Source organism: Chrysemys picta, chromosome 8 (assembly GCF_011386835.1).
Source record: "Chrysemys picta bellii isolate R12L10 chromosome 8, ASM1138683v2, whole genome shotgun sequence".
Classification (NCBI taxonomy): Eukaryota; Metazoa; Chordata; order Testudines; family Emydidae; genus Chrysemys; species Chrysemys picta.
This window is the reverse complement of record NC_088798.1, coordinates 73446248-73472938: the sequence shown is the minus strand read 5'-3', so window position 1 is coordinate 73472938 and position 26691 is coordinate 73446248. Positions and strand designations below refer to the sequence as shown.

Genomic DNA, 26691 nt, shown 5'->3' with positions numbered 1-26691 from the left:
ATTTGTCCCCATAATGAGTGGCACTGGTGGTGATACTGGGAAACGAGTGTCAAAGGGAATTGCTTGTGTGACTTGTGGTTAGCCAGTGGGGTGAAACCAAAGTCCTCTTAGTCTGGCTGGTTTGGTTTGCCTTCGAGGTGAAAAAACCCCAGCCTTGGGCTGTAACTGCCCTGTTTTAAGCAATTTGTCCTGAATTGGCACTCTCAGTTGGGTCCCACCAGAACCAGCATAGTTACAGTTTCCAATGGGAGTTTCCAGATAAGGCTTTTCACTGCACACTGCAAAATACCATCCCCAGTGCACTTTTTAAAAGGTCCCTGGAACTCAAGGAATGGAACAGCAGCAGCAGTGACATTTAACACCCGGCCCTTGTCCTGAGGGAGTGTGGGGGGAAGAGTAACAGAGGCCCTGAAATCCTTGCAATCCCAGAAGACAGTCACACAAGAGGCAGGTGTGGGACTGTCAGAAGATTTATTAAGCTTGCTTAGAATGTTTTACACTTTGAGACGAGGTCATTTCCCCTCCAGGCAGAGAAGTGACACTGTGCAGAACCTTTATTCAAACAGAAAGGAACATGAAGCTGTGACCAAGATCCTCAGTATCTGCCAACGGCCCAGGGCGCCACAGCTCTGCCCCGTAACAGTAATGATTACAGACACACAGCTGGCATTCTCCAAAGTGTCTCAGGAAACATCCTCTCCAGCTCTCTCACTGGCTACGCCCAGGAGCACAGTGTTCTTTAAAAGGCAAAGCAGCATCTCTGCTCCCTCTGGGAAAAGGAATTTCATGATAAAATAATAAATACGGCTTCAAAGACCCCTGTGCCCCCACTGACATGTCATGAGCAAGAACTCTGGCATTTAGAGAGGAAATCTCTACAAGTCTTCCCCTTCCTCCGTATCAGTTGAAATCCAATAAACTAGCTGATGTGGCTGGCTGGCTGGAAGGCTAGGGCTGGCACGTTCGCCTCTTGATTTCCTCAGTGAGGTTTTCCCTGCGAACATCAACCTGAAAAACAAATAAATGAATTAACAGAACCACTCCCCTCCTATAATCCAGCCTCCTCCTGAAACCATTCTTCTCCAGTCCATCCAAGAATACCCCAAATCGCACGCACTGCCCTGTCTGACAAAAGAGCACCTAGCTGTCCTCCCACAAATCAAGCCAAAGTATTCAGAACTGTTCATTTTTGAAGTAATGTTTCTAACACATACACCCCTTCTCTGCAAAACAACTCCTAGGTAAGTGGCTCTCCAGCTTGATTCATCTCTAGCACAGGGTCCAATCTAAACAGTTTTTAATAACTCCTTTCTCTATGGCATCCTTAAGACCCGGTTGCCCAGCACACAGAGAATGCTGCTATCCACCTTCTCATGCAAAGAAGCACAACCATATCCAACACCTTCACAGGCTCTCCATGCCTGTAGGAGCCAGTTCAAAGTTGCCCTTATTTCTGAACCATCCCTCTGTAGCCTTGCTCCAGCCTATATGTGCAAAGTATTGTCACCAATTCACAGACCTTATCTCCACTTCCCTCCCTGTCCTCATCTAGCATCTACCTCCCCTCTGTCCCCGCACTCAGTTTAGCCATTGTCGGTGGGCGAGCCTTCTCCTCCGCAGTACCTGCCACATCAAACAGCCTTCGTGTATCTCACTGACTCTTCAAGTCAGATGAATGTGCCTAGCTCCTTTGATATCTTCTGCGGATATTAATTCTAAGGCCTCCTGAGATGCAGTATATGGGAAGGTCCCCATACTAATACAGCTGCATTATATCCACTATTGGGGTATAAAGGAGAAATTCAGCAATGGTACCCAACAATCATTCATGTGGCTGAGAGATTACTGACACCTCAATTTCTCTTCCTACATCCATTCCCACATACTGGGGTGGCTTTGGTCCACTTCATCTTTGGCAAGACAAAGCCTGTTAATGTCTATCTTCAGCCCATCCCTTATATTCAAAGGCATCCTCACCTCTTCCCTGGTAGCTACGACTCGCAGCTTGACAACTCCATCCTTCAGCTCCTGCTCTCCTACGATGGCAACGAGAGGGATTCCTGTGTCTTCACAATACTGCAGCTGGTTCAGCAGCTTGGGGTTCTTCTTATACAGCATCTCTGCCTAGAGGGGACCCACAGTACAGCAATACATTTGATACCTGCTGATTTCTCCAGGCACCCACTTGCCATTCCTGTTCTTGGATTTCTCCATCTAGTTTGCATTTGAGGCAGCAGGACCAGATCTCTCAATGACCAGGCAGGGGGGCAGGGCTCCCCCTTCTGAAGAGCAACCCAATTAGAATGCTTCCAAAACTGAAACAGCTTACCCAACATTAGCAAAGTGTGCCATGGGCACAGGTGGAGCTCTTTTCCTCTGCACTGTTTTGCTGAAGCATAGGGAGCCTCTCCTACCAGTTCCAATGGTGGGTCTGGCAGTTGAGGCTAGAGAGCAAAAGATGCAATATTCCCCAGCTAGGCAAGGCATCAGGGGTGTGGCATGAGGCACATAGCTCTTTGTCTTAGCTCTGCTGGCATCAGAAGGGCAACCGATGCATGCCATGCTAGAGAGTGCCCTTTGCCCTGTAGAAGAGGTTAGCAATATTCCCAACTTGGAGCCAAGTGAGAGCTTGTGTAAAGGATTTCTAGTGCTGCACAACCCAGGGAAAGCAGGAAGTCTGGAAACCATGTGCTGCTGCTGCCACCAGGATGTAGCGTGTACAGCTTTTCTTAAAGGGGTGCCAACCCCCCTTCCCAGCGACTGGCAGCTCTGGCCCTGCCTCATGTACAGCAGAGTGAGTGCCTAACTGTAGGAATGGTGAGGCTGGATAGAAGAGAATAGGCAGCAAGGTCACATTCAAGTAGGCAGGGCTTGCTGCTCACGTGGCATGTCTCCCCAGAGCATCTCCCTCCTCTCCACTTATGGGGTTAGGGTAACACGAACAGGAGGATGGCTCTAGTCCATGCCCAGCACTGGGAATGGAAGGGCTGGAGCCAACCAGTTTCCTTCTTCTCCCTCACTCAGACTCTGCCCAGCCATACCTTGATCCCAGAATCCCACAGCTCAGAGATGAGCTTCAGTCTCTCTTCAAGGAGTTTCTTCTGTGCAGCTGCTACAAGCACTTGTGTCTCTGTGGTCCGGATCTTTTCTTCTGAAGCCTGGATGCAGGGACAGAGTCTTGTGAGAGTTGTTGATGACGTATAGAAACACCCAGCCGCTCATGAGCTGAGACACTCCTCACCCACCCAGACCCTTTCTATCAGGACCCACCACCACTTCACACAGAGCACTTCGCACGCATGGATTCAATGGGGACTGGGAAGCCAGTAGCTTAGACAGTGGAAGGTCAAGCCAGCAGCAGCAACACAGTGGAAGAGCCCCTGGGAACCCCAACAAGCCAAATCCCCACAGTTCTACATTCTATATCCTTGGGGATCCAATTTGGTTTAAAATGCAGTTTCTAGCTTTCCCCACTCCAGTGCCACGGGGTTGGAGTTTCTGCTGGAGATGAGCAATTTCATGGAAGCTTCCCCCCAGAGACCTTCCCAGTGTAACAGATGTACTCTCATTGACCTAGCCTTACAAAAAACATCACCAGCTCCATAGCAGCAGCAGGAAAGGTGGGACCCAGCCTGAGCCAGGTACCACTAAGTAAGCAATGCCAAGCTCGAACGAACACACTCTCTCCCCCTTCTTCCCCACTGGAGGCCAGGAGCTTCGACATCTTTATGCTCTTCCTCCCTTTCTGCCAGTTACTCAAAGTGGCATTTTCCTGGCTCTACTTTGCCTGAGAGCCCCCCCTATAAAGCTCACCTGTTAAGGAGAAGCATTGGGCTTGTGCCCCAAGCTGGAGAGGAGGTGGTGGCCTAAATAGATTTGTTTTTTTAACATGAGAAAATCAGATCTTGTCTGGTCTGTATTTGCAGGGGAACTCTATGGCTGATGAGAGAGCTGGGGTCATGAAATCACAAGAAACTGAAACATAAGCAATTGAGCAGGGAAGGGATTTGCAGTCAGGTTGTTTTAGACTGGGTGGTCTGTCCCTTTAAGGGCCAGGCAGCCCTGTTATGAGGCAGAGCCCCTTTAAGAACAGGTATTTGGACTTGTGAGAGGGAATGATCATCTCCTGCTGGGAAGGGTCAGCTGCTTCCCATACAGACTGAAAGAGCTCAGAGGAGGAGGAGGGAAGCTACAGGAAGCAGGTTGGCTGTTGTGGCAAGGGACCTCCCCCAGGGCGATGGCACTTAGGATGAAAAGCCTTGGTTTGTGTTAGTTTGTGAGTTGTGTGTTTGAACAATAAATTAAGTTCTGAGGAAAAGGGTCAAATCCAGCCTCTGGGATGGTGCCAATCCTGCTGGGACTGTGGAGATAAATTAAAATAGTCTAATAGTAGGCTACTGGCTTAACTCCTGACAAAAGACTTGGCAGAAAAGTTCTCAGGAGCAGATGTCCCTCCAGCCCAGCAGGAAGGGGCTGGGGAGCTGAGGAAGAAACAAGAGCAGAGGTCAGAGGTAGCGCTAAAGCAATGGGATGAGGCACCTTCACAATTCTGCAATGACAGACACTGCTTTCCCCAGTTAGAACGTGAGCTCCTGCCTCCCTGCTCAGTGTATTAAAACCCATGAACACTCCATGTGGTAGCTGTCACTCTGACAACCCTGTGCTGTACCACTTTATCTTTTGGTCGATAAGCTCTTTGGGGCAGGGGGCTGTGTTTTCCATCTTCCTAGATGTTAAAGCAGCATCTGAACCTGGGTCTTTTGTTGCCAGATGGAGTTACAGAGACTGCCCAGTCACTACTGTGCTGATCATATTTACCTGCCTAAAACTGGTTAATCATGTAGAGCCACAGCAATCTGACTTAGGCAATTAAGTGGCTGACCAACACAGGTTGTGAGCCTGCATGCTCCCCTGCCCCGCAGCTTTTGATCAGCCCTGTGTCAGCAGGGAGGAAGGGCAGGTGCCAGTCTGTCCTCCCCAGGATCAAAGGAGGAAGAGTAGCCAGGTGGCACTCACCTCCACTTTCTGCTCCATGATGGAGAAGATCCGCTCGATTCCAATGCTGACTCCCACACAGGGCACCTTCCGCCCCTTGGGATCGAACATCCCCACCAGCCCGTCGTAGCGGCCGCCTCCAGCCACACTGCCCACGCTGACCGGCTCCTCCTTGTGGGCGTTCTGAGGCTGCAGTAGGATGGCCTCGTAGATCACCCCAGTATAATAATCCAGACCCCTCGCCAGGCTCAGGTCGAAGGCGATCTGTGGGACAGGAGGGGAATCCCATTACCAGGCACAACAAATGACCCAGTCAGGCCTGGTCAGTGTCCCTTCACCACTCACCTTATCTGCGATGCCAAACAGGGTCAGGTACTCAAACAGCAGCTTCATGTCTCCCAGCCCCTCTCGGGCCAGCTTGTTCTGGGACAACTTAGGGTCCTGGAGCAGCTGCTCAATCAGACCCAGCCCACCTGCAGAAATGACACACAACTTAAATATACCAGGGAGGGTGACGTGGTCAAGCTCCCATGGACTCGCTCCACTCAGCCTGGCTCACAGCCACCTGCTCACTCCTCCAGCTTCATGCATCTCTATCTCCCTCCCAGGGGATACCGACCATGCATCCTACCTGTGATGTGCAGGCTGCATGTCAGCTCGGCCTGGGCAACAGCAGCTAAACCTCTGGGGAACCCTGACCCTCCCCATGCAGAGACCAAGGAAATTGGAGTGGCTGGTGAAGTGACCCACATGGACTCTCATCTGACCTGGGTGAGGCTGGACAGGGAACCAGGTCTCACAGCTCCACAGAACTCACCATGCAGTTGAACGTATTCCCCGATGCGATCCGCAGCCTCTGGCGAGAGCCCCTTCTCTCCAACCATCTCGCTCTTCACATCTTCCCATGTTGCCTGGGGAGGGGGAGATGAGAATGTTAATCACAGCTCCCCAGGCTGAACCCACTGCTCCTGGGAGTTGTTCTCAGTGGAGCGCTCATCACCATCTCTCCCTGTCTGCCACTGTTCTGCTTCATATAAATAGAGCAGCAAAGAGGAATTGGGAAATCAGACTCTAAAGCACCTTGATGCCTCAGAATTCCAGGATCTAGTCAATTTATTTCATGTGAAGCAGAACAATGTGTGGCAAGGTATAAAAGAAGATACAGTAAAAATCGTTATAAGAAAAGAAAGTGAGAACACAGCTAGAAAAGGCTAAGAGAAAATAAGAGGGGAAAAAAATACTGCAGAGATGACAATAGGGAACACTTCGCAGACAAACCTACCCCACAGCACCAAGGTCGGTAAGTATTTATCTCCCCTCTTTTAACAGAGGGGAAACTGAGGCACATAGTGGTTAAGTGGCTTTTCCAAAGTCACAGCTAGAATCAGCTTCAGAGCTGGGATTAGCCGGGGTACCTGGGCTCCTGGTCCTGGGATCACACCACTACAAAGAAAGAGGCAGCGATGGAGGAGGACAGATTGGCTACTTTTGTTAGTGACTCAGTTGTCTGTGGAATAATGATGCAGGGTGCCAGCATTTACAAATGAATAGCCAATTACATATTTTAGTAGCCCACTTGATCAGGCCATTCACCCCCTCCTAACTACTATATTTCTTGGGAGTGCTACACTACACAGCATATCCAATGAGCATATCCAACACACACTACCCACTTACCAATGCATCCCCTCAGGGCATTGTTACTCTGATAACATTACCCCTTACCCTGTCTTAAAATCATCTTGTAAATCCATCCCTGGGACAGCAGCTCTAATGGAATTCATCAAGCAAGAACATGGAGCAAACTATCACAGAACTCAGAGATGACAGGAAACAAAGCTTTTGTTTTGATCTCAGGCCAGGGTCACAGCAGTAAAAACATATGAGCCCACCCAGGACCTGTCCGCTCTACAGCTTCTGCTGCTGCACTGGTTACGAATTGCAGGTCCCATGTTTGCCAGTGCAGATACTGGCTTCCAGGCCACGTCTACACTAAGAAAAAAGGTGTCATTTTTAGAAGGAGACCATTAACACACTGTAAAAACCCTCGTGTAGACAGGGCAAAATGACTAGCTATACCAAGGTAAAACTACACCTTGCCCTTTCTCCACTAGTGTTTACAGTGTGTTATAATCTCATTGTAGAAGCCACACCTTTTCCCCCAGTGTAGACGAGGCCTGAGTATGCAGCCAGCAGCCTGAAATAGCTCAGGCCTTGTTTCCACTTAAAAATGAGATTGTCCTAGCTACATTGCTCAAGGCTGTGAAAAATTGTGTGACCTCAGCAATATAGTTAGGTTGACCTAAACCCTGGTGTAGATGTAACTAAGTTGATGGAAGAATTCTTCTGACAACCTAGCTACCACCTCTGAGAGAGAGATTAACTACAGCCATGGAAAAATCCCTTCCATCGAAGTAAGAAGCATCTACACTACAGCAGCACAGGTGCAGCGCCACATGCTCAGAGAGAGACAAACTACATCTGGCATTTTGGGGTTAACAATGAACCGCAAAATGCTAGCATTAACTCTTTCACTGCTGAGCATTCAAACCTAAGCATCCAGCTAGTAGCCTTTCTTGAATGTTGTTAGAATCATTAAAGGAGGCCTCCACAGGAAGAAGAATGCAAGTGTTAGAAGTACATTCTAGAGCAGTGGTTTTCAAACTGGGGTACATGTACCCCTAGGGGTACAGGAGCTTTCGTCGGGGGTATGTAAGAAAAATCCTGTAATGGCAGACAACGCATTTTATTTAGGAAGACTCGGCAATCTAGTCATAGGTATATTATGACCCTATCTCAGATGGGGGTATATGGTAGGCTACATTATTTGGAAAGGGGTACGCAGCCTAAAATGTTTGAAAACCACTGGTCTAGAGCAGAGGGCTGCTAAAGACAAGACCAGCTGCTGCAGGTTTTGTTTTATTTACAACTACTCAATATAGTTAGTTTACTAACCACTCTGCCTTTTCCTGTGTGTCCTGAGAGATTTCACTAAAGCAGCTGTGTAAATTTCCCCCCCCAAATTCCTCTGAATTAGTAAAGGTTCCAGCAAGTTTCCAAGTGTCCTACTGACACCCTTTGCTAGCCCACATAGGGATGCGCAACTCCCAGTGACGCCAAGGGTAGTGCTTGCAGTGCGCTTGCAGGGGTGGGCCCTGTGTATAAATCTCTCACTGTTAATACTTTCAAACATAGGAAGATAACTGAAGTGCATGGCAGTCAGGCAGCCTTCGGCGGCATGCCTGTGGGCGGTCCGCGGTCACGTGGATTCAGCGGCATTTCTGCAGGTGATCTGCCGGTTCCGCGGCTTCAGCGTACCCGCCGCTGAAACCGCGGGACTAGCGGACCTCCCGCAGGCACGCCGCCGAAGGTCTCCTGACTGCCGCCCTTGCAGTGACGGGCAGGCCGCCCCCCGCGGCTTGCCACCCCAGGCACGCACTTGCTGCGCTGGTGCCTGGAGCCGCCCGAGTACAGCAGACATCTCAGCTGCAAGGATGGCTCTCAGCGCTGTGAGTAGAGACAGAGCCAGATTAAGGTACAGACACTATAGGCCCCAGCACAAGGGTTCCCCGCTCCTACAGTCGGGTGAGCACATCAGAATCTCAGCTTTCATAAAAAAAGTTCCTAGCCCTCATGCAATAGAACCTCAGAGTTATGAACTGACTAGTCAACCACACACTTCATTTGGAACTGGAAGTACACAATCAGGAAGCAGCAGAGACAACACCTTCCATCCCCCAAAAAAGAAGCAAATACAGTACAGTACTGTGTTAAATGTAAACTACTAAAAAAATAAAGGGAAAGCAGCATTTTTCTTCTTCATAATAAAGTTTCAAACCTGTATTAAGTCAATGCTCAGCTGTAAACTTTGAAAGAACAACCATAATGTTTTGTTCAGAGTTACACACAGTTCAGGGTTACAAATAACCTCCATTCCCGAGGTGTTCATAACTCTGAGGTTCTACTGTATTTGCAAAGGAAAGCTCAAAAATACAAACAAAGTGTAACTGGTGTAGCTATATCTGCCTGAGTCTGCAGAGAGTCTGAAACAGTAGCTCTTAGAGGGGGAACTGTCCTATGCATCTCAATTGGGTATTAACGTCAAGACCCAATGCATGGCGTAAGGGATGGTCAACACCACCCCAGCACAGGACTCTGTGTATGGCAGGAGAAGATTACAGTGGGTGCAATCCACCCTCCCAAGCAACTACATGTCAGCTACCAGGTTAAGTACTGTGGAAGCTCCCTGCTGTAATTGCTGCCCCTCTAGGAGAGGGCTGGGCCCCTCCTGCTGCTCTACGGGAGGAGAGTGAAGAAGGGGACCCTATGCTAATGTCTGTGCCTCTCTGGGAGGGGAGAGAGCCCCCCACCATCAGGGCTCAAAGTGTGTGTGGAACCACGGCACAAGGAGGTCACAGGGCCCCTCCTCTGTCACGGTGTCCCTAGGCTGCCTTACCCTGGCTCCTTACCTGGGCTTTAACTCTGTTTACAGATTTTCCAGTGGTCTGATTTCTGGCTCCAACTCCTTATAACGTTCTTTTAAGGTTTCCCCCTTCAGTTAGCACAGAGGAGCAAAGTCATTTACAGCCTTAACTCCAGCTTCGTAAAGTCTGCCTGGGAATTACAGTCAAGACTCAGCAGCAAAGAAAACTGTCTAGAGAGGCAGCTGAAGGCCAACTCACTTTTTGACCTCATTCATCTTCACAAACCAAAGTGGAGGTGAGAATTGCTGCTATTGTTCCTCCTGGAAACAAAGCTATTGACCAGTGCAGAGTGCTGGGCTGTTATCTTTAACTCTGGCTATAATACAGAATTGGACCATTACAGCTCATCTACACTAGCCAGCCTGGTTGGCATAAGCCTGTCCACCACAAGAAACGTGCATATCCCACACACTGTGGGTACCAATCTCAGCACTCACAGCTTCTTCAGGCTGGTTTCTCTTTCCTTCCTCTGTACTTTCATTTGATTGGAACATGGAGATGGTTTCACCATTACTCCATCACCCTAAGCATCCACAGTGCAGCTCCTTCCTTCCTCACAGGACACACAAGTTGCTAGGGCAAGGGATGCTTTGAAGTGACAAGTCCGCATATGACCCCAGCCTCCCACAGACACTACAGCTAGCAATGCCCAGCCTCCACAGACGGTGTGTCTCCTGCTTTGATGCTGGCTGGAGCATTGTTGAGCACTAGAGCACTTGCTCACAGGGTGATATTTACAGAGCCATTGACAGGACAATGCTGCTACATCCTATTCATTTGCAAATTTACCTGACAAAACTCAGTCCTCAGTCATCTGAAGTGTGGCTGGCTTGCAGGATCCTGGCCTCTATACTCCTCCTGCTGCAGTCTGCCACTATGCCAGATACCAAGGCTTTAGCAAGGTTCCATCTATACTACAGATCTGTGCTGGAGAACAGCTGGGCTGTAATGAGATCCCCAGCACAACAGTGGATGTTGATGGCCCCAAAAACACTGAATTAGAAAAAAAGCTTTTGAATGTTCCGATGCAGCATGGATTCCAGATGGCAACCAAGAGTGGGGTGGTGGGATCCCTGCTCCAGACACACAGGAGCTTCACTACTCCAGGTTAATAACCAGCAGCTCATCCTTTTAAGTCTTGTGACGGTAAATTAAGAGACCTGCAGAATCCCATGGATTTAGGGTGACTTGCACTGTAAATCAGTTTGCTCAGGACCCATTGGGGATGTTAAAGGAAATAGGGTGTTTCGTGGAGACCTAGTTACACTATCTAGGTGCTGAACCCCCAATGTCCAACACACGGGGGAAGAAATGAAATAATTCAACGTTTACTAGCATTCTCTAACCAGATTCCACTGCCCTTAGTCTGTCTGAGCAGTCTGTGCTGACTGGGAGGGCTGTGAAACCCACAAAGCAGCTGTAACAGGCAATCTCAGCCCTTACCTTATCTAGTTTGTCCACAGTGGAGCAAATCATTCGGAACTTGCTGTCTGGTACCCCGCAAACTGCAAACATCCCATCGAGGATACGCCGGTCGTTGACCTGGAAGGAAGCAGAGTCACTCAATGGGAACCCAATGGAAATATCCCAATTACAACAGAATCTTCAGCTCCACTTCTCTGAGACTTTGGGGGTAGAGAAGAGGGGCTGGCTACCACCCCGACCCCACCTAGCCAGCTACCCCTACCACCATCAGCTCCCAGAAGTCCCAGGGGCTTAGCTGCTCCTGCTACGAAACAGTGGATAAGTGAAAACTGGATGACAATTTAGCTGGACTTTCAAAAGCCTCTGACAAAGGGCCTCACAGGAGACTATTCAGGAAGGAGAGGCACGGATGAGAATTAAAGTCCCATCATGGAACAGAAACTGGGCAAGACAGAAAACAAAGAAGGAGGAGGAAATGTTCAGTTTTCAGCATGGCAAAGGTTAACAGCAGGTGCCCCAAGTTTCTGTATGAGGACCAGCATTTACTGAACACATCAACAAGCAGCAAGGTGGCAAAGTGACAATTATTACAGTTAGCCAAGTCTGAGGAGCTAAGGTAGGTGCGTGGGTGGCACAACAGCAGACAAAGCTCAATGAATTCCAATGCAAGGTAATGCACAGCAGAGAAAATCATCTGAATTACTCAGACACTGCTGGGTTTCAAACTAACTACCACCACTCACGGGGGAAAAAACCTAAGCATCAATGAAAATCGAGCAGCAGTGGCCAATAATGAAAACAGATGCAAAAGGAATGGGACAGGGAATACTGGAAATATTCAATCCATTAAATGCCTCAATGGCATGCCCTCACCTGGAATACTAATGACACTTCTGGTCACCCTCTCTCAATGGAGAAAAAGCACAAAGAGTGGGGGTGCAGAAAGAGGGGAGAGCAGAGATTCAAAGCCTGTAAAGTCTTCCAGACGGGAAGAGACTCAAACAATTGGAATGAGTCTACAACAGAGATTAATTCACTGACAAAAAGTTTCATTAACACAGAGTTAAGATTGCTGGATGGTATCTTGTGGCCTTGCAAAATGTTGACTCCAGCAAAATTTAAGACTTCTGAAAAGAATCAGGAAATACAGAGATAAGGTAAATACCCAGACCTCCTTCATTCTGCCCCCCTGTAGCTGGCAATAGCCCCTTGGAATTAGCTGCATGCACTCCAGCTGCTTTCATTGCCTTAGATGTCACTGCATTGAATGGAGGAGGGATTAGCTGGAGCAGATTGGAAGAGCCTGTGATTGAGATATGAAGCTATTTTTTTGGGTGGAGGGGGGGTTGTGCCCCTCTAAGGGTATGTGAGAGCCCCTCTCCCTAACCTGCACATGTGATCAAAGGAAAGAGGTGCATGTCTATCAGATAGGTATATCTCCATGTATGGGGGGGATAGCTCAGTGGTTTGAGCATTGGCCTGCTAAAGCCAGGGTTGTGAGTTCAATCCTTGACGGGGCCACTTGGGGATCTGGGGCAAAATCAGTACTTGGTCCTGCTAGTGAAGGCAGGGGGCTGGACGCGATGACCTTTCAAGGTCCCTTCCAGTTCAAGGAGCTAGGATATCTCCATTAATTTTGGGGAGAGGGATAGCTCAGTTGTTTGAGCATTGGCCTACTAAACCCAGGATTGGGAGTTCAATCCTTGAGGGAGCCACTTAGGGAGCGGGGGCAAAAATCTGTCTGGGGATTGGTCCTGCTTTGAGCAGGCGGTTGGACTAGATGGCCTCCTGAGGTCCCTTCCAACCTTGATATTGTATAATTCTATCTTGGGGGATACTCATGCAATGTAACACTGAAATGTGGGAGTCTTCTTGCCACAGGGATTAGCAGTTAGGCGGAAATAAGATGAACCTTGTCTGTGGGTTTAATGAAGGGTAAGGGGAAGTACAGTAGAAAGCTGTATGGCATTGTGTGCCTAAGAATGAAGGGGGGTGTAAAATTTAGCAGCTGTAGTGTTCTTTCTGTGTAGCTGTATGGGGCAAGCGTAGGCATCTCCTTTTCAGTACAATGCAAAGGCAGAGGGCAAGTATGTGTTATGGCACATGGGCACTCTGCTCCAAGAAGGCAGAGATATGGTTGTGTGGGCATGTACCATAACGCTCTATTTCATGGTTTTCACAAGTTTGAATTTTGCTGAGCACGAACTGTCACTCAGCAACCTTAACTCTGCTTTAACCAAATTTCCTGTCAGTGAATTTGCTGTTTTGTTTTGGATTTTTTTTTTTAAAACAGAAAAATGTTGTTGGTAGGAGTTAGTGTTCATTATGGGGCAGTTGTAATTATCATATAGATTTGCAGTTGAGATGCTCTCCCATAGTACTTTTCATCAGATCTCAAAGCACTTTACCAAGAAAGGAAACAGCATTATTCCTATGGGGACACTGAGGAACAGAGCAATGCTGCGACTTGGGCAAGGTCACTGAGCAGCCTGTGGCAGCACCAAAAATAGAATCCTGGTTTATTGAGTCCAAGTCCATTATTCTAACCACTAGACCACCTGGTGGCTGTCAATCGTGTGTGCCCCTGCCATATACTTTGTGAGGCTTAGGAATAGTTAGGCATATGTCTAACTGAAAAGCTAAGCTCGCTCACAAATGTTGTTCTCAATTTCACTCCCCCAAAGGGACAGTGGGTTCCATGCTGGGTCAGATGTCCAGCATTAGGGACCTCTGTGACAGGATCAGAGCCCAGGTTTGATCCATAGATCTGTGCACAAAAAATGCTGTTAAAATATCTCAATTTTGAGAAAAGCTGTTTGGGGGGGGGGGGTGGGGTGTCCAGGAGGGGCTGTATCTCCAGAACTCCTTGATCAAATGATCCCAAATTTGGACCAATAACTCTACCCCATGAGGCACACCAAATGTCAAGGCATATCCAAGTAACTATCGTATCTCTTCTGGCTGTACGGTGGCTCAGTGGAATCCATCTTGTTCACACCAACAATCAGCTGTTTTACACCCAGTGTGTAGGCCAAAAGGGCATGTTCACGAGTCTGCCCATTCTTGGAGATACCAGCTTCAAACTCACCAACACCAGCAGCAACAATAAGGACAGCACAGTCAGCTTGGGAGGTGCCAGTAATCATGTTTTTGATGAAATCTCTGTGTCCAGGAGCATCAATGATGGTGACATAGTACTTGCTTGTTTCAAATTTCCACAAAGAAATATCAATTGTGATACCACGCTCACGCTCAGCCTTCAGCTTGTCCAAAACCCAGGCATATTTGAAACGGGTTTGCCGACGCCTCGCAGGTGTTGATTTTGTACCGAAAGAGCCGGACGCCGCGAGCCACTCATCATGGGCAAGGAGAAAACCCACATCAACATCGTCGTCATCAGCCATGTCGACTCCGGCAAGTCCACCACCACCGGGCACCTCATCTACAAGTGCGGGGGCATCGACAAGAGGACCATCGAGAAGTTCGAGAAGGAAGCTGCGGAGATGGGCAAAGGTTCCTTCAAATATGCCTGGATTTTGGACAAGCTGAAGGCTGAGCGTGAGCGTGGTATCACAATTGATATTTCTTTGTGGAAATTTGAAACAAGCAAGTACTATGTCACCATCATTGATGCTCCTGGACACAGAGATTTCATCAAAAACATGATTACTGGCACCTCCCAAGCTGACTGTGCTGTCCTTATTATTGCTGCTGGTATTGGTGAGTTTGAAGCTGGTATCTCCAAGAATGGGCAGACTCGTGAACATGCCCTTCTGGCCTACACACTGGGTGTAAAACAGCTGATTGTTGGTGTGAACAAGATGGATTCCACTGAGCCACCGTACAGCCAGAAGAGATACGAAGAAATTGTCAAAGAAGTCAGCACTTACACCAAGTAACTATGTAGACTTTAGAGCACATAGAGCAGGGGTGGGCAAACTTTTTGGCCCGAGGGCCACATCAGGGTTCTGCAACTGTATGGAGGGCTGGGTAGGGAAGGCTGTGCCTCCCCAAACAGCCTGGCCCCTGCCCCCTATCCACCCCCTCCCACTTTCCACCCCCTGACTGCCCCCCTCAGAACTCCTGACCCATCCAACCCCCCCTGCTCCTTGTCCCATAACCGCCCCCTGGGGACCCCTCCTCCTCCCTGTCCCCCGACTGCCCCAACCCCTATCCACACCCCTGCCCCTTAACAGGCCCCTGGGACTCCCACACCTATTCAACCCCCCCATTCCCGGTCCCCATACCGCCCCCCCAGAACCTCCACCCCATCCAACCACCCCCTGCTCCCTGTCCCCCAGGATCCCCTACCCCTTATCCACCCCCCCGCTCCACGCCCCCTTACTATGCCACTCAGAGCACCAGGACTGGCAGTCCTGCCACCGCACAGTCTAGAGCACCGGGGCAGGCCAGCGGCTCTTGCATCTGCACTGCCTGGCAGGAGCTCGCAGCCCTGCCACCCAGAGCGCTGGCAGCACGGCGAGCTGCGACTGCAGGGGAGAGGGGACAGCAGGGGAGGGACTGGGGGCTAGCCTCCCCTAGGAGCTCCTTGGGAGCTCAAAGGCCGAGCAGGAGGGTCCCGCGGGCCAGATGTGGCCTGCAGGCCACAGTTTTCCCACCTCTGACAGAGTCATCATTTAAACAGAAAGCTGTTCTTAACTTTAACTAGCAAGGCACCGGCTCTGTATATAAGAGTACATGACAGAGAACTAATCTTTAATGAAGGATAGAGAGGAGGCAAATTGGGCACTTCTAGTCACTTTCTCTCAGAATACAGAACAGCGGGACATCCAATTACACCTAAAACTCAAGGAATTTTTAAATTGCACAATGCATAATTAACCTGTGGAACTCACTGCTACAAGATGTAACGGAGGCCAACAGTTTAGCAGGATTAATTAAGCAATCAGATGGTTATATGGAGAATGAGCACACCTGCAGTTACACAAGGGAGGGAACACATTTTTGGAGGATTCTAAATCCTCCCATGTCAGGGTATAAACCAAAGACTGACTGATGAAGGTCAGGGCAAGCAGCTTTCCCTGTGGGCAGGTTATTCCATAATTGCCCCTTCCTCACAAGCACCAGCTGCTGCCACTGTCAGAGAAGATACTGGATTAGATGAACCTTGGGTCAGATCCAGTCTGGCAGTCCCTGGCAGCTCCCCCTGGGGTGGTCCAACAACACAGATAGCCCCCATCATAACCAGACCTTCCACTTGGAAATCCCAGCAACAAGTTTGCAGCCAGCGCTGGCTTCCACCCCTCCAACTGATCCACAGAGCCCAGCAGTGTCTCGCTAGGTCTATGAACTCACAGGGGGCCTTAGCTGCCTCCAAGGTTCTCCCGACACCACTACTCCCATTGCTGTCTCGGGGCACCCGGTCCCTTTCTAACAACCTAGCTACCTCTAATTTTCTCAGGTCCTATTGCCCCCATTTGTTCAAGGTAGACTATAAGAGAGGCTGTGTCTGCACAGCAGTATGTGCTGCGTGCTGCCACACGTGGGCCGGGAGTTCGTCTCTTGTTGCGCAGCATGGGCTGAGCCCAGGGACAGATTCCCTGGAGGAGGTGATGGATTCTCAAAAGGGAGCAGGGATGAAGGTCATCAGTACAAGGGTGGAGGTGTGGAGCTTGCAGACTCAAGGTGCAACACGCAGGACCTCACCATGAGCATCAGAAGCCCTGAAGAAAGAGACGAATACTACCGGACCCTTTTTTTTTTTTTAGCACTGGGTGCCCAACATAGCAGTCGCCCTGCTGCCTGAGCTGGGTTTGAGAGCTGCTGTCTGACTCCACCCACCAAAACATGACAAGTTCTACACCTCCTGGAGTAAAGCACGTTAGACACGTAACAGAAATGAGGCATAACACCCTTTACTACAACAGGCAAAGAAGTTGGGTGACCCTGTCCACCCCAGAACTCCCTTCTGAAGAGCAGCTTGAGATGGTGGTTGCTGGGTGACAGCCAGTGTCAGGTAGTTTCTCTAGCATACACAGTGCATAGAGAGGAGATGCCACAGACACTAGGGGTTCTGGATCAATCTGCATTGTGCATTACAGAGGCTGCAGGTGCTGCCGGGCTGAGACCAGGAGCAAGCAGAAAGCAAGGAGAATGCTCTTTACTTCACAGCATCGTCTAGAGAAACCAGCACTGGCACCTGGCTCGGGTTTTACCTTAATGAGGAAGTCTCCAATCTGCAGCCCGCTCAGGATCTCATGCACAATCTTCAGACACTCAGCATCGGGAATCATGGGGTCAAACTGGCCGGCGATGTCAAAATCCTGGGGCACAAGCACAGTCAGTGAAAATCTGGGCAGTGTAACACAACTGGGGGAGCCCAGCAGCAACCAGGGTCCCCAGATATCCAGCTCCCCATGTGGCACCCAGGCCCCAGACACAAATAGAGTTCTCTTCCTCCCTGTCCACTTCCTTGTGCTTTGAGCCAGCACTGTAGTCACACATATAGGTCCACCTTGACTGAGTTCCTGGGGAAGCCTGGCCCAGACACACAGCTCCCCGCGGCATGGAGAGCACTCAGGCTGCCGGTACTCACACACTGGTAGAACTCCCTGTAGCGGCCCCTTGTCATGGCCGGATTATCCCGTCTGTAAACTTTGGCAATGTGGTAGCGCTTAATGTTGGTGATTTTGTTCATTGCCAAATAACGAGCAAAGGGCACCTGAGCACAAAGGGTTAAGGGTGGAACGTAAGAAGACTCTCCTGTGGCTCGGAAGGTCTAGGACAAGAGCCACCCAGACCTTCCAAAGGGGGTTGGTGTGGACAGGATCACCCAACTTCTCTGCATATAGTAGCAAAGGGTGTTATGCCTCATTTCTATTGTGTCTAACCAGCCTGGTTATCACTCTGCAGGCAGAAGTCTGGTTAACCCCTCCCCTGTTATCCTGGCTCAATAGGGTACACACCCTTCTCCAGAAGTAACAGCTAAGAGGCACTCATGCTCACCGCCTCAATCACTGAAGCCAAAGGGAAGAAAAGGAGACAGCCCTGCAGCAATTATTACTATCAGACATTCTGCTTCATGAAGGCATCACAGCTTCATTAACCCCCATAAGAACGGCCATACTGGGTCAGACCAATGGTCCATCTAACCCAGCCTCCTGTCTTCCGACAATGGGCAGCAGCAGATGTGTCAGAGGGAATGAACAGAACAGGGCAATTTATCAAGTGATCCATCCCCCATCATCCAGTCCCAGCTTCTGGTAGTCAGAAGTTTAAGGACACTCAGAGCATGGGATTGTGTCCCTGACCATCTTGGCTAATAGGCACTGATGGACCTGTCCTCCATGAACTTATCTAATTCCTTTTTGAACCCAAGCATAGTTTTGGCCTTAATAACATCCCATGGCAATGAGTTCCACAAATTGACTGTGTGTTGTGTAAGGACGTACTGCCTTATGTTTGTTTCAAACCTGCTGCCTATTAATTTCATTGGGCGATCCCTGGTTCTTGTGTTATATGAAGGGGAGAATAACAGTTAAAACAGCCGAGTACCGTGAGTCACAGGGAGTCTGGCATAGCCAGGAACAGAACCCAGGTCTCTATTCCCAGACCTGTGCTCTTCCCGTTAGGTCCTGTTGCATGACTGCCCCACCACTGAGGACCTGGAATCAAAGACCCAGGCAGAGACTGCCCTCCCCATCTCCCTCTTGAGGCCTCCACATGATACTGCCCATCAGTGAATGTACTGTGTAGGATGAAATCGGCATGCCAGGAGCAGGAACTGTGGCAGGATACAGTCAGGTCATAGCGAAGAGACAGCAGCTCTCCCCCCTGGTCTTTCAGGTCATAGATGAGCTTCGAGTCCTCCCCATACTTCCCCGTCAGAGTTTCCTAGATGAAACAGAGAGATGACATCTCAGGTGAGAAGGGACAAAGCCTAGGAGCACAAAGCTGCAACAAGAGGCTCAGTGAGGAAGCAAGGAGATGCCACATGTCCACATGATAAGCCAAGGGTGCAACCTTTAAACCACAGTTTTACTACAGAAGGCTCTCACTTTTCATGGGAGCTGCTCACACTGAGGCCTTAGTCAGGGCGCCTGCCCTTCAAGTTATGACTAATGCAGCTACCATACTTTAAAATGCACCTAAAGATTTCAAGGGGCAAACAGCTACAGGCCTGGGGATCATGTCCAACTCACGGGTCAGTGCCTTAACCAGCACAGCCACCCCCTCCCAGATGTCACCTCACAGCTCCTGCACTCACTTTCAGCTCAAACACAGGAGTGTCGATGACTTCAGCTCCATGGCGCTTGAAGGTGCTGATAATGATGTCGAAGACTTTCTCCCGGATGGCCATCTGCTTGGGGTTGTAGTCCCGGGTGCCCTAAGACCCCAAATCAAAGGGAAGTGGGTGAGAAGAAGAGCACAGAACCATGGCCTGAGCTGGTGGAATGATTCTGCCTAGATGAACATTAACATGGATGGGTACATTCTGCTTCTTCCATGCACAAAGGAAGGAAGTGGTGGACTAGGTGTGTCATGTGTCTAAAATACTTACAAAGCCAGAAAGACAGGGATACACAATGGGAACAGCATCAATACACCTGGTGAAAGGGAATTAACCAAAAGCAAAAGCTCCAGCCCAGAGAAGAATGAGAGATCCTTGGACCATCTCTAAGTGCAGGTGAAAGCCATAAGATGCTGTCCAGAAGTGACCTGGCTACTTATACAGCTGCTGGGTAGCACACAGCTAATGGGAGCCAGAGGTTCATAGATTACAGAGGGAAACTTCATGAGCCAGAAGGTGGAGAATCCAGCACGGATCCAATTACTTCTACAGGACCAATAGCATGCTTGGCCCTTTATAGGCGCGTATAAAGGCAAGGTCCCTGCCTTAAGGAGCTCACAGTTTAGAGAGGCACCAAAGAAAGGAAGATATTTCTGAGTCAGTGTCTGGTAAAATAACCCAACTAGAGGATAAGGCTGAGACGACAGAGGAGCTTTCGAAATTTAGGAGTAAAGCATCAGGCTTATAGGTGTTTTAATCTAAGAATTCCTTTAGACAGAGAAATTGGACATTTCAGCAAGACCAGAGGGTCTGATGATACTTGTCTCCTGAGTGCACCTTTGCTATGTGAAGGGGATGAGATTTCTCATTCCATTTCTTCTTTGTTAGAATCACTGAATCATTTTGATCATCCCCTCCAGACAGCCAAAAACCACCATGACTGACTATTAATAAATTCAGACCTTATTCTCACATGGCAGTTACCGGCTTTGCCTCTTCTACTGATAGAGTCATATGTGGTACCAGGGAGAGAAAGGGGGCACACAATATTAAATAATGTGTGATTCTGTGGGCCAGAAAAGGAAGACTGGCTTTTAATGTTATGTTTACTGCTAACATTTTTCCAGATCTTGAGAAGCTGGGAATTGTCTCAAATTTTAAACAACTAGAGACTTTCTTCCACTTTTGCAATCTTACTAGTTACTTTTTTATTTTAGCTAAAATTTGGAGCACAGGAGCAAGATGGATCAAGGGATCAGGTTATCCAGCCTTTCACCTACTAGTCATTGATTCAAATGCAGCCCACATTCATTACCATCAATAGGTTGCTTAGTGGTCTTTGTGGAATGAGTTGAGGGGTCTCTGCCTAGTGGACAGATGTCCACATCACACACACTACTATCACAAATGGCATTAATTACCCCCTTGCTGCTGTTCTCAGCAGAGGCCAAAAAATGACAAGGCCCAAGATTGAACTCCCATGCCCACAAGGATGGGCCCTTCTAGAAGAAGGCAGATACGTATGCAGGTGGCATGCCCTGCTGCTAGCCATCCCAGACGTTGCATCTCACCTGACACCAAAAATCTCTAGAAAAAGACATTTCAATTTTTTTTAATTAAAAGTTTCTAGTGACTGCTTGTGATGTCTCTAGCCCTGGCCACACAAGCAATTTTTTGCAATTATCCTGCCATTGGTCAAGCACCAGTGTGGCACCCCTGAGGCTAGGACGTGCAGCAGTGCTAGTGTAGGCTAGCTGCCAGCTTTTACAATGATAAAGACACTCTGCACTAGTGCTCCAGCTGCTGCCAAGGCCATTGCTTCTGTAACAGCAGGAGGCTGCCTGAAGATTGTGCCATGTGTACAGTGGCACAGCCTTTGAGCCTACAGATCTATTCAGCCATTTACACCACATTCATCACTGTTATTTGAGCAAACCATAGTTCTAAGCCAGCGGTTCTCAAACTGTGGGTCGGGATCCCAAAATGGGTTGCGACCCCATTTTAACGGGGTCGCCAGGGCTGGCTCAGACTTGTTGGGGCCTGGGGCTGAAGCCCGAGCCCCACTGCCTGGGACCGAAGCCAAAGCCCAAGGACTTCAGGCCTGGGTGGCAGGGTTCAGGTTACAGGCTCCCTGCCTGGGCTGAAGCTCCTGGGCTTTGATTTTGGCTCCCCCGCCCAGGACGGTAGGGCTCAGGCTTTGGCCCTGCCACCTGGGGCAGCTGGCCTAAGGCTTTGGTCCCCGCTCCTGGGGTCGTGTAATAATTTTTGTTGTCAGAAGGGGGTCGCGGTGCAATGAAGTTTGAGAACCCCTGCTCTAAGCAATGCTAACTTCCCTCATTTACTTGAATTGAGTGCTAATGGAAGCTATCTTATTACCTTTGAAATTGGGGACATATTTAAAGGAACCTGAAACAGACAGAATCCCTGAGCTTCTGTAAAATTCTAAAGAGAAAAACATCTACAGCAGATTAAAACTGACTGACCTATGTCCTATTTGGCCAGCCTCGGGATGCTCAGGGCCCCACAAGACAAAGAAAATGACAGTCCCTATTCCAGGGACTGTACTTTAAGAACCGTCAGTTACTGTCCCAGCAAGATCCCTCATCAAGCAGATATCTAACAACAGCTACAAGGCTGGGGAACCTGAGCTGTTAGCTTCCTGGTCCCTTCACCAGATGTGGCAACCACTGTAAATGGTCTGGCTGCTCCAGGGAAAATGCCACATAACATCCTTGCACCCTGCCTGTACTCATTACTTGAGGGTGGAGCTGGCTTTTGCAGGGGGCGCGAGGTTTAAAGTCCACAGCTGTGATTGCTCTGGAAGAGCAATATTTTAGAGAAAAGTTTTCTAGCTCTTCTCCTGGTGAATAGCCTTGAAGATGTAACTGATGCAAACTGGTCACCAGGGTTACTTATTACCACTATGCCCTAAAGATCACAGGTTAGTCACGGTCATCTCACAGCCACCCTGCGCTGGCCTTTGGGTTCCCTTCATTTTTCGGAAGACCCCAGATCAGTTCACAGCTAGATGGGCACCGTTGCCCAGGCAACCGCTCATGGAGCTTGGAAGGCCACAAGTGCCCTTCGAGACGGATGCCTTCAGTTATCAGCTCCTCTGCTGAGCAGCCAGCATGATCTCTGGTCAAAAAGGAGCAAGTCAATAGATAGAGGCAGCATGGTCTAGGGTTTTTCAACCCATGGATCGGAAAACTGGGTTGCCAGAGTGTTTCAAAGGGTCACGTGGCAGCTCCTGTGGCTCCTGTCCCATGGGGCTGGCTGGGTTTGCCTCCCTGCTCCAGGCACTGCAGCCTCTGGGGTCCCAGCGCCACTCAGGTTTGGCCCAGCTGTCATAATAACTGGAGTCCGGGTAGGCCAAATTTGAGTGAGTGGCACGGCAATCCCATGAGCTAGGTCACAACTCCACTCACCCAAATTTGGTCCAGTCAGGGAGCAGAGCCAAACCTGAGCAGTGCTGCAGCCTTGGAGTTTGCAACACCCAGAGCAGAGAGCCAAGCCCAGCTAGCCCCACAACACAGGAGCTGCAGGAACTGCCACTGTGGGGAGAGTGCCGGGCAGGACCCAACCCTCCCGGGATCCAACCAGAACCACCCCAGGGCCTCCACCCCCAGACTATTTACTGGGTTGTGACAGGCCATAAACATTTACAAATGGGCCCTGAGCCCAAAAAGGTTGAGAACCACTGATTTAGGGAGACTATACAGGCTCCATGCAGGGCAAGGTGGCAGCATTACCTGCCATATGGGGTGTCCCTTGCAGTGCACATGTGCTCACTCAGTCTGCTGTCAGTTACACCAGCTCTTCTGGGGTTTATGAAAACCAGGATAAAACCCTGTGCTTTGTTAACTACCAGGAAGAAGCCCTGAAGTCTGGGACATTCATCTATCTCGAAGGCATAGGGTTAAATGATTTATCAGCAGTGGAGACACTTTCTCTTTAATGCATAGTAAAGTGTGGTCATAACAGACAAGACAGTGAGGGATTTCTGGGAAGGTAAGGCTGGGATACACACAAAGCTGCACTGTTTAAACTAATGATGGGTTTCTAAACTGATGCAAGTTCTGTGTGCAGACAAGCTTTTAGTTTTGTGTTCTGTTTGCGGATGGGAGTTGCTGGTGGCCAGGTGTTTCACAGACCTGGCTGAGAACACTAACGGCAGCTTTGAAAGTGCCTCTCCCAGTGCAGTTACCAGGCTGTTCAGTGAAGTCTAGCTGCTTTGACTTGGGACAGCCCATGAGAACATGCCACCATACAATCTGGATCACCAGAGAAACTGTCCCCTGCAGATCTTCTGTCTGGGAGAACAGTTATTTGGATTGTGCCAGTGTATTTGGCACTACATAAACAAAAGAGCAGGACTTTGCCCCAAACAGCTCACAAAGGATTACAGGAATTACTCTCCCAGATCAGGTCAGTAATTGGTGCTTAAAAAGGTGCAAGAAACCCCAAAATGGACAACTATGGTATGGAATAACTTGTCCACAGAGGACATTCTTCCTAATCCTAGTCAGTTTGTGGTTGGCTTATGTCTCGAAGCTTGAGGATTTAAATCTACGTTATTTTGGGGGTATTTTTGTTGTTGTTTTTGGATGCAACATGTGGATATTCTCATTACCCATGAGAATGGCCACACTTTTTTTGAATCCTACTAGAGAAAAAGAGAATGGGAGACAAAACCAGAGCAGGGTGATGGAATAAGGAAGATAAGCTTGTGGCTGATTTTAAAACAATTGTTTTTTAATGCACTGAGTCTATGATCTTTTGGCCCTTCATTCATTTTGAAGGCCAAGACTATAACAGGGTTCAAAAAAGAGCGAAATAAATTAATGGAGGATATGTCCATCAATGACTATTACTCAGGATGGGCAGGGATGGTGTCCCTAGCCTCTGTTTTGCCAGAAGCTGGGAATGTGCGACAGTGAATGGCTCACTTGATGATTACCTGTTCTGTTCACTCCCTCTGGGGCACCTGGCATTGGCCACTGTTGGAAGACAGGATACTGGGCTAGATTGACCTTTGCTCTGACCCAGTATGGCCGTTCTCATGTTCTTATATGTTCTTAATCTAGCTACATAATACTGTTTAGGTGTATAGTCCTATTGAAAGACATATATTCTAAAGAGAAGCATGTGAAGGCCTGGGGGCCACACAGATCATGCACACAAGGCTCTTACGGAAGATGACCCACAGATAAGGTAAAAGGAAGGAAGATACACAAGACCTTGTCTACATTGAGATTTCTCCTAAAGTTCCAGTGCCATCACCCTCAGCACAGTTCCACCAGACATCAGGTGCCAGAGATTGTAAGTGATTTTACCACTGTGTCACATTCACAAAGTGGTTAGACAACATGGTTCTTACACTGCTAGCAGTGAGTCAGAGGCCTGTCTATACTAACACTCCCAGTGATGCCACCACTTGTGGAAACTTTTAAGAACTTGCAAAGCTAACTTCTTCCTCTAGCTGTGTTTATGGGCATCTTCGGTGGAGTGAGGAGGGTACAAATAGATGGGGGTTGGGTAGGGGGTTCAAGATGAATTTATTTAACTGCAGGTTTCTCAGATGGACAGGTACTCCATTGGCAGAGCCTGCAGTGGCTGTACAAAGTAGAGTGAAAGCATGCTTTCCTGGGCCTCCCATCCTGCTCCAGTCCTGGCTGTTTACACACCTGGGTCTCAGGTTTCCATGCCACTTGGTACCTTTGTAAGCGCACACGGAGCCTTTGTCAGACAACTGTGGCTGGAGCCTTTGAGGTTCAGATGCCCCTGCCTTCAAGCCCTGCACCCTGGTAACATACTGGCCCTGGGCCAGACTATGCTGCAGCTCATTCCTCCAGGCAGATGCATCTGAGCCACGCACTGTGGGGACCAAGGCAGGCTGTCCACCACCAGAGGGAGAGGGGAAGTGAAGAGGGGCTGCCTGTCACAACCTCAGAGTCCAGGGCTGGGGACTTACCTTTGGGGTCTTGAGGACAAACTTGTGTTTCCCATCATCTGTGCCCAGCTGCGCCTTCAGCTCCAGCAGCTTCGCCACCTGCTCAGCCACCTGGGTACAGAGACAGGACGGCAGATGAACAGCACCACCCAGGGAAGGCAGCTGGGCTTCCTGGCCCTTTCCCCTTCCCCGGCCCGGACATCCTGCTTCCCCAGCCCCGGCAGGCCCGAGCCCCCAGCCAAACCCCCTGGGAGAGGCGCGCGGGAGCGGGAGGGGGCGCTACAGCCCGGACAGGGAGCCGCGGGGACGGGCCGGGCTCACCTCTTCCGGACTGGCCTTCTCTTGCTTCAGCCGCCGCACCGTGTCCGCCTGGCGCCGCAGCGCCTCGCCCAGCTCCGCCGCCTCGTCAGCCATGGTCACCGCACCGGCTGCCGCACTCCCGTCTCCCACCCACCCCGGAACCTCACTGCACTGAGCATGCGCGGATGAGCTGGGCATGCGTAGTAGCAGCGTCCGAGGCCGCTGCCCACACTTTGCCCTTCCCTGCTCAGAGAATGCTCACCGGTCAGCGTGTGACCCGGTTATAGGCACAGCGAGACAGTCAGTAGTTAAAGTTACGCATGTCTTGTGCCTTGCTGCATCAAGGCCTCAATTAAAAGCTTGGTTGACATCCCGGACACCTCCTCACCCAGACTGCTGATCCAGACTCCAGAGTGATCTGTGTGATGCTACGCAGAGATGGGTCCAAGAGGTCTGAAAAATACTCTTTGCACCTCTAAGTCAGTGGCTCTCAATCCTTCCAGACTATTGTACCCCTTTCAGGAATCTGATTGTCTTGCCTACCCCAAGTTTCACCACACTGAAAAATTACTTGCTTACAAAATCAGACATAAAAATACAAAAGTGCCACAGCTCACTCTTACTGACAAATTGCTTACTTTCTAATTTTTACCATATACTTTTAAAATAAATTAACTGGAATATAAATATTGTGCTTACGTTTCAGTGTATAGTATATAGAGCAGTATAAACAAGTCATTGTTTGTATGAAATTTTAGTTTGTACTGACTTCACTAGTGCTTTTTATGTAGCCTGTTGCAAAACTAGGCAAATATCTAGATTAATCGATGTACTCACTGGAAGACCCCTGGTTGAGAATCACTGCTCTAAGTGACTCTCTCTCACCCACCCTTTTTTTTCTCTCTCTTGTGGGAGAGGGAATGGTGAGTTTGTTTGTACTACATCTTCCTTTCCTGGCTTGTTTAGTTGTGCAGATGATTTTGTAAGTTAATAATTGTTACAATTTCTTTATTGTTGTTATTACAATTATAACATATTAAGGGAACTACTGAACTCTAAAGTCGAGTTCAGTATAGATTCAGACTTTCATATTAACAAGTTGGTATTTTCATTAGCTACCATGTTAATGTTACTTTTACTTTTAACATGGCTTGATTTTTATAATTGTTTTTATATTAGCTGCTGTTGTTCCTAACAAAATCATCATGTACTTATTTCAATATTATACAGTTGGCTGACATGGTGTTTCTAAATATTAATTACAGATATTCAAAATTGAAGAT

The 26691-nt window shown here is 49.0% G+C and overlaps 2 protein-coding genes across 2 annotated transcripts; one reads left to right on the top strand and one right to left on the bottom strand.

Annotated features, from left to right (window-relative positions):
- Nucleotides 1–454: 454 nt before the first annotated feature.
- On the bottom strand, nucleotides 455–25585 carry HARS1 (histidyl-tRNA synthetase 1). The gene is made up of 13 exons (XM_005280849.4): nucleotides 25430–25585; nucleotides 25130–25219; nucleotides 19132–19251; nucleotides 18663–18758; nucleotides 17461–17586; nucleotides 17081–17188; nucleotides 10923–11021; nucleotides 5813–5906; nucleotides 5341–5468; nucleotides 5017–5259; nucleotides 3042–3158; nucleotides 1978–2124; nucleotides 455–1008 (listed from the first exon to the last, which is right to left on the bottom strand). Exons 1-13 carry the CDS (start codon nucleotides 25520–25522, stop codon nucleotides 949–951), a joined length of 1521 nt encoding a protein of 506 aa, XP_005280906.2. The 5' UTR covers nucleotides 25523–25585; the 3' UTR covers nucleotides 455–948.
- On the top strand, nucleotides 13740–15372 carry LOC122172213 (elongation factor 1-alpha 1-like). The gene has a single exon (XM_042840754.2). The coding sequence runs from the start codon at nucleotides 14264–14266 to the stop codon at nucleotides 14801–14803; it is 540 nt and encodes a 179-aa protein (XP_042696688.2). The 5' UTR covers nucleotides 13740–14263; the 3' UTR covers nucleotides 14804–15372.
- Nucleotides 25586–26691: the final 1106 nt, after the last annotated feature.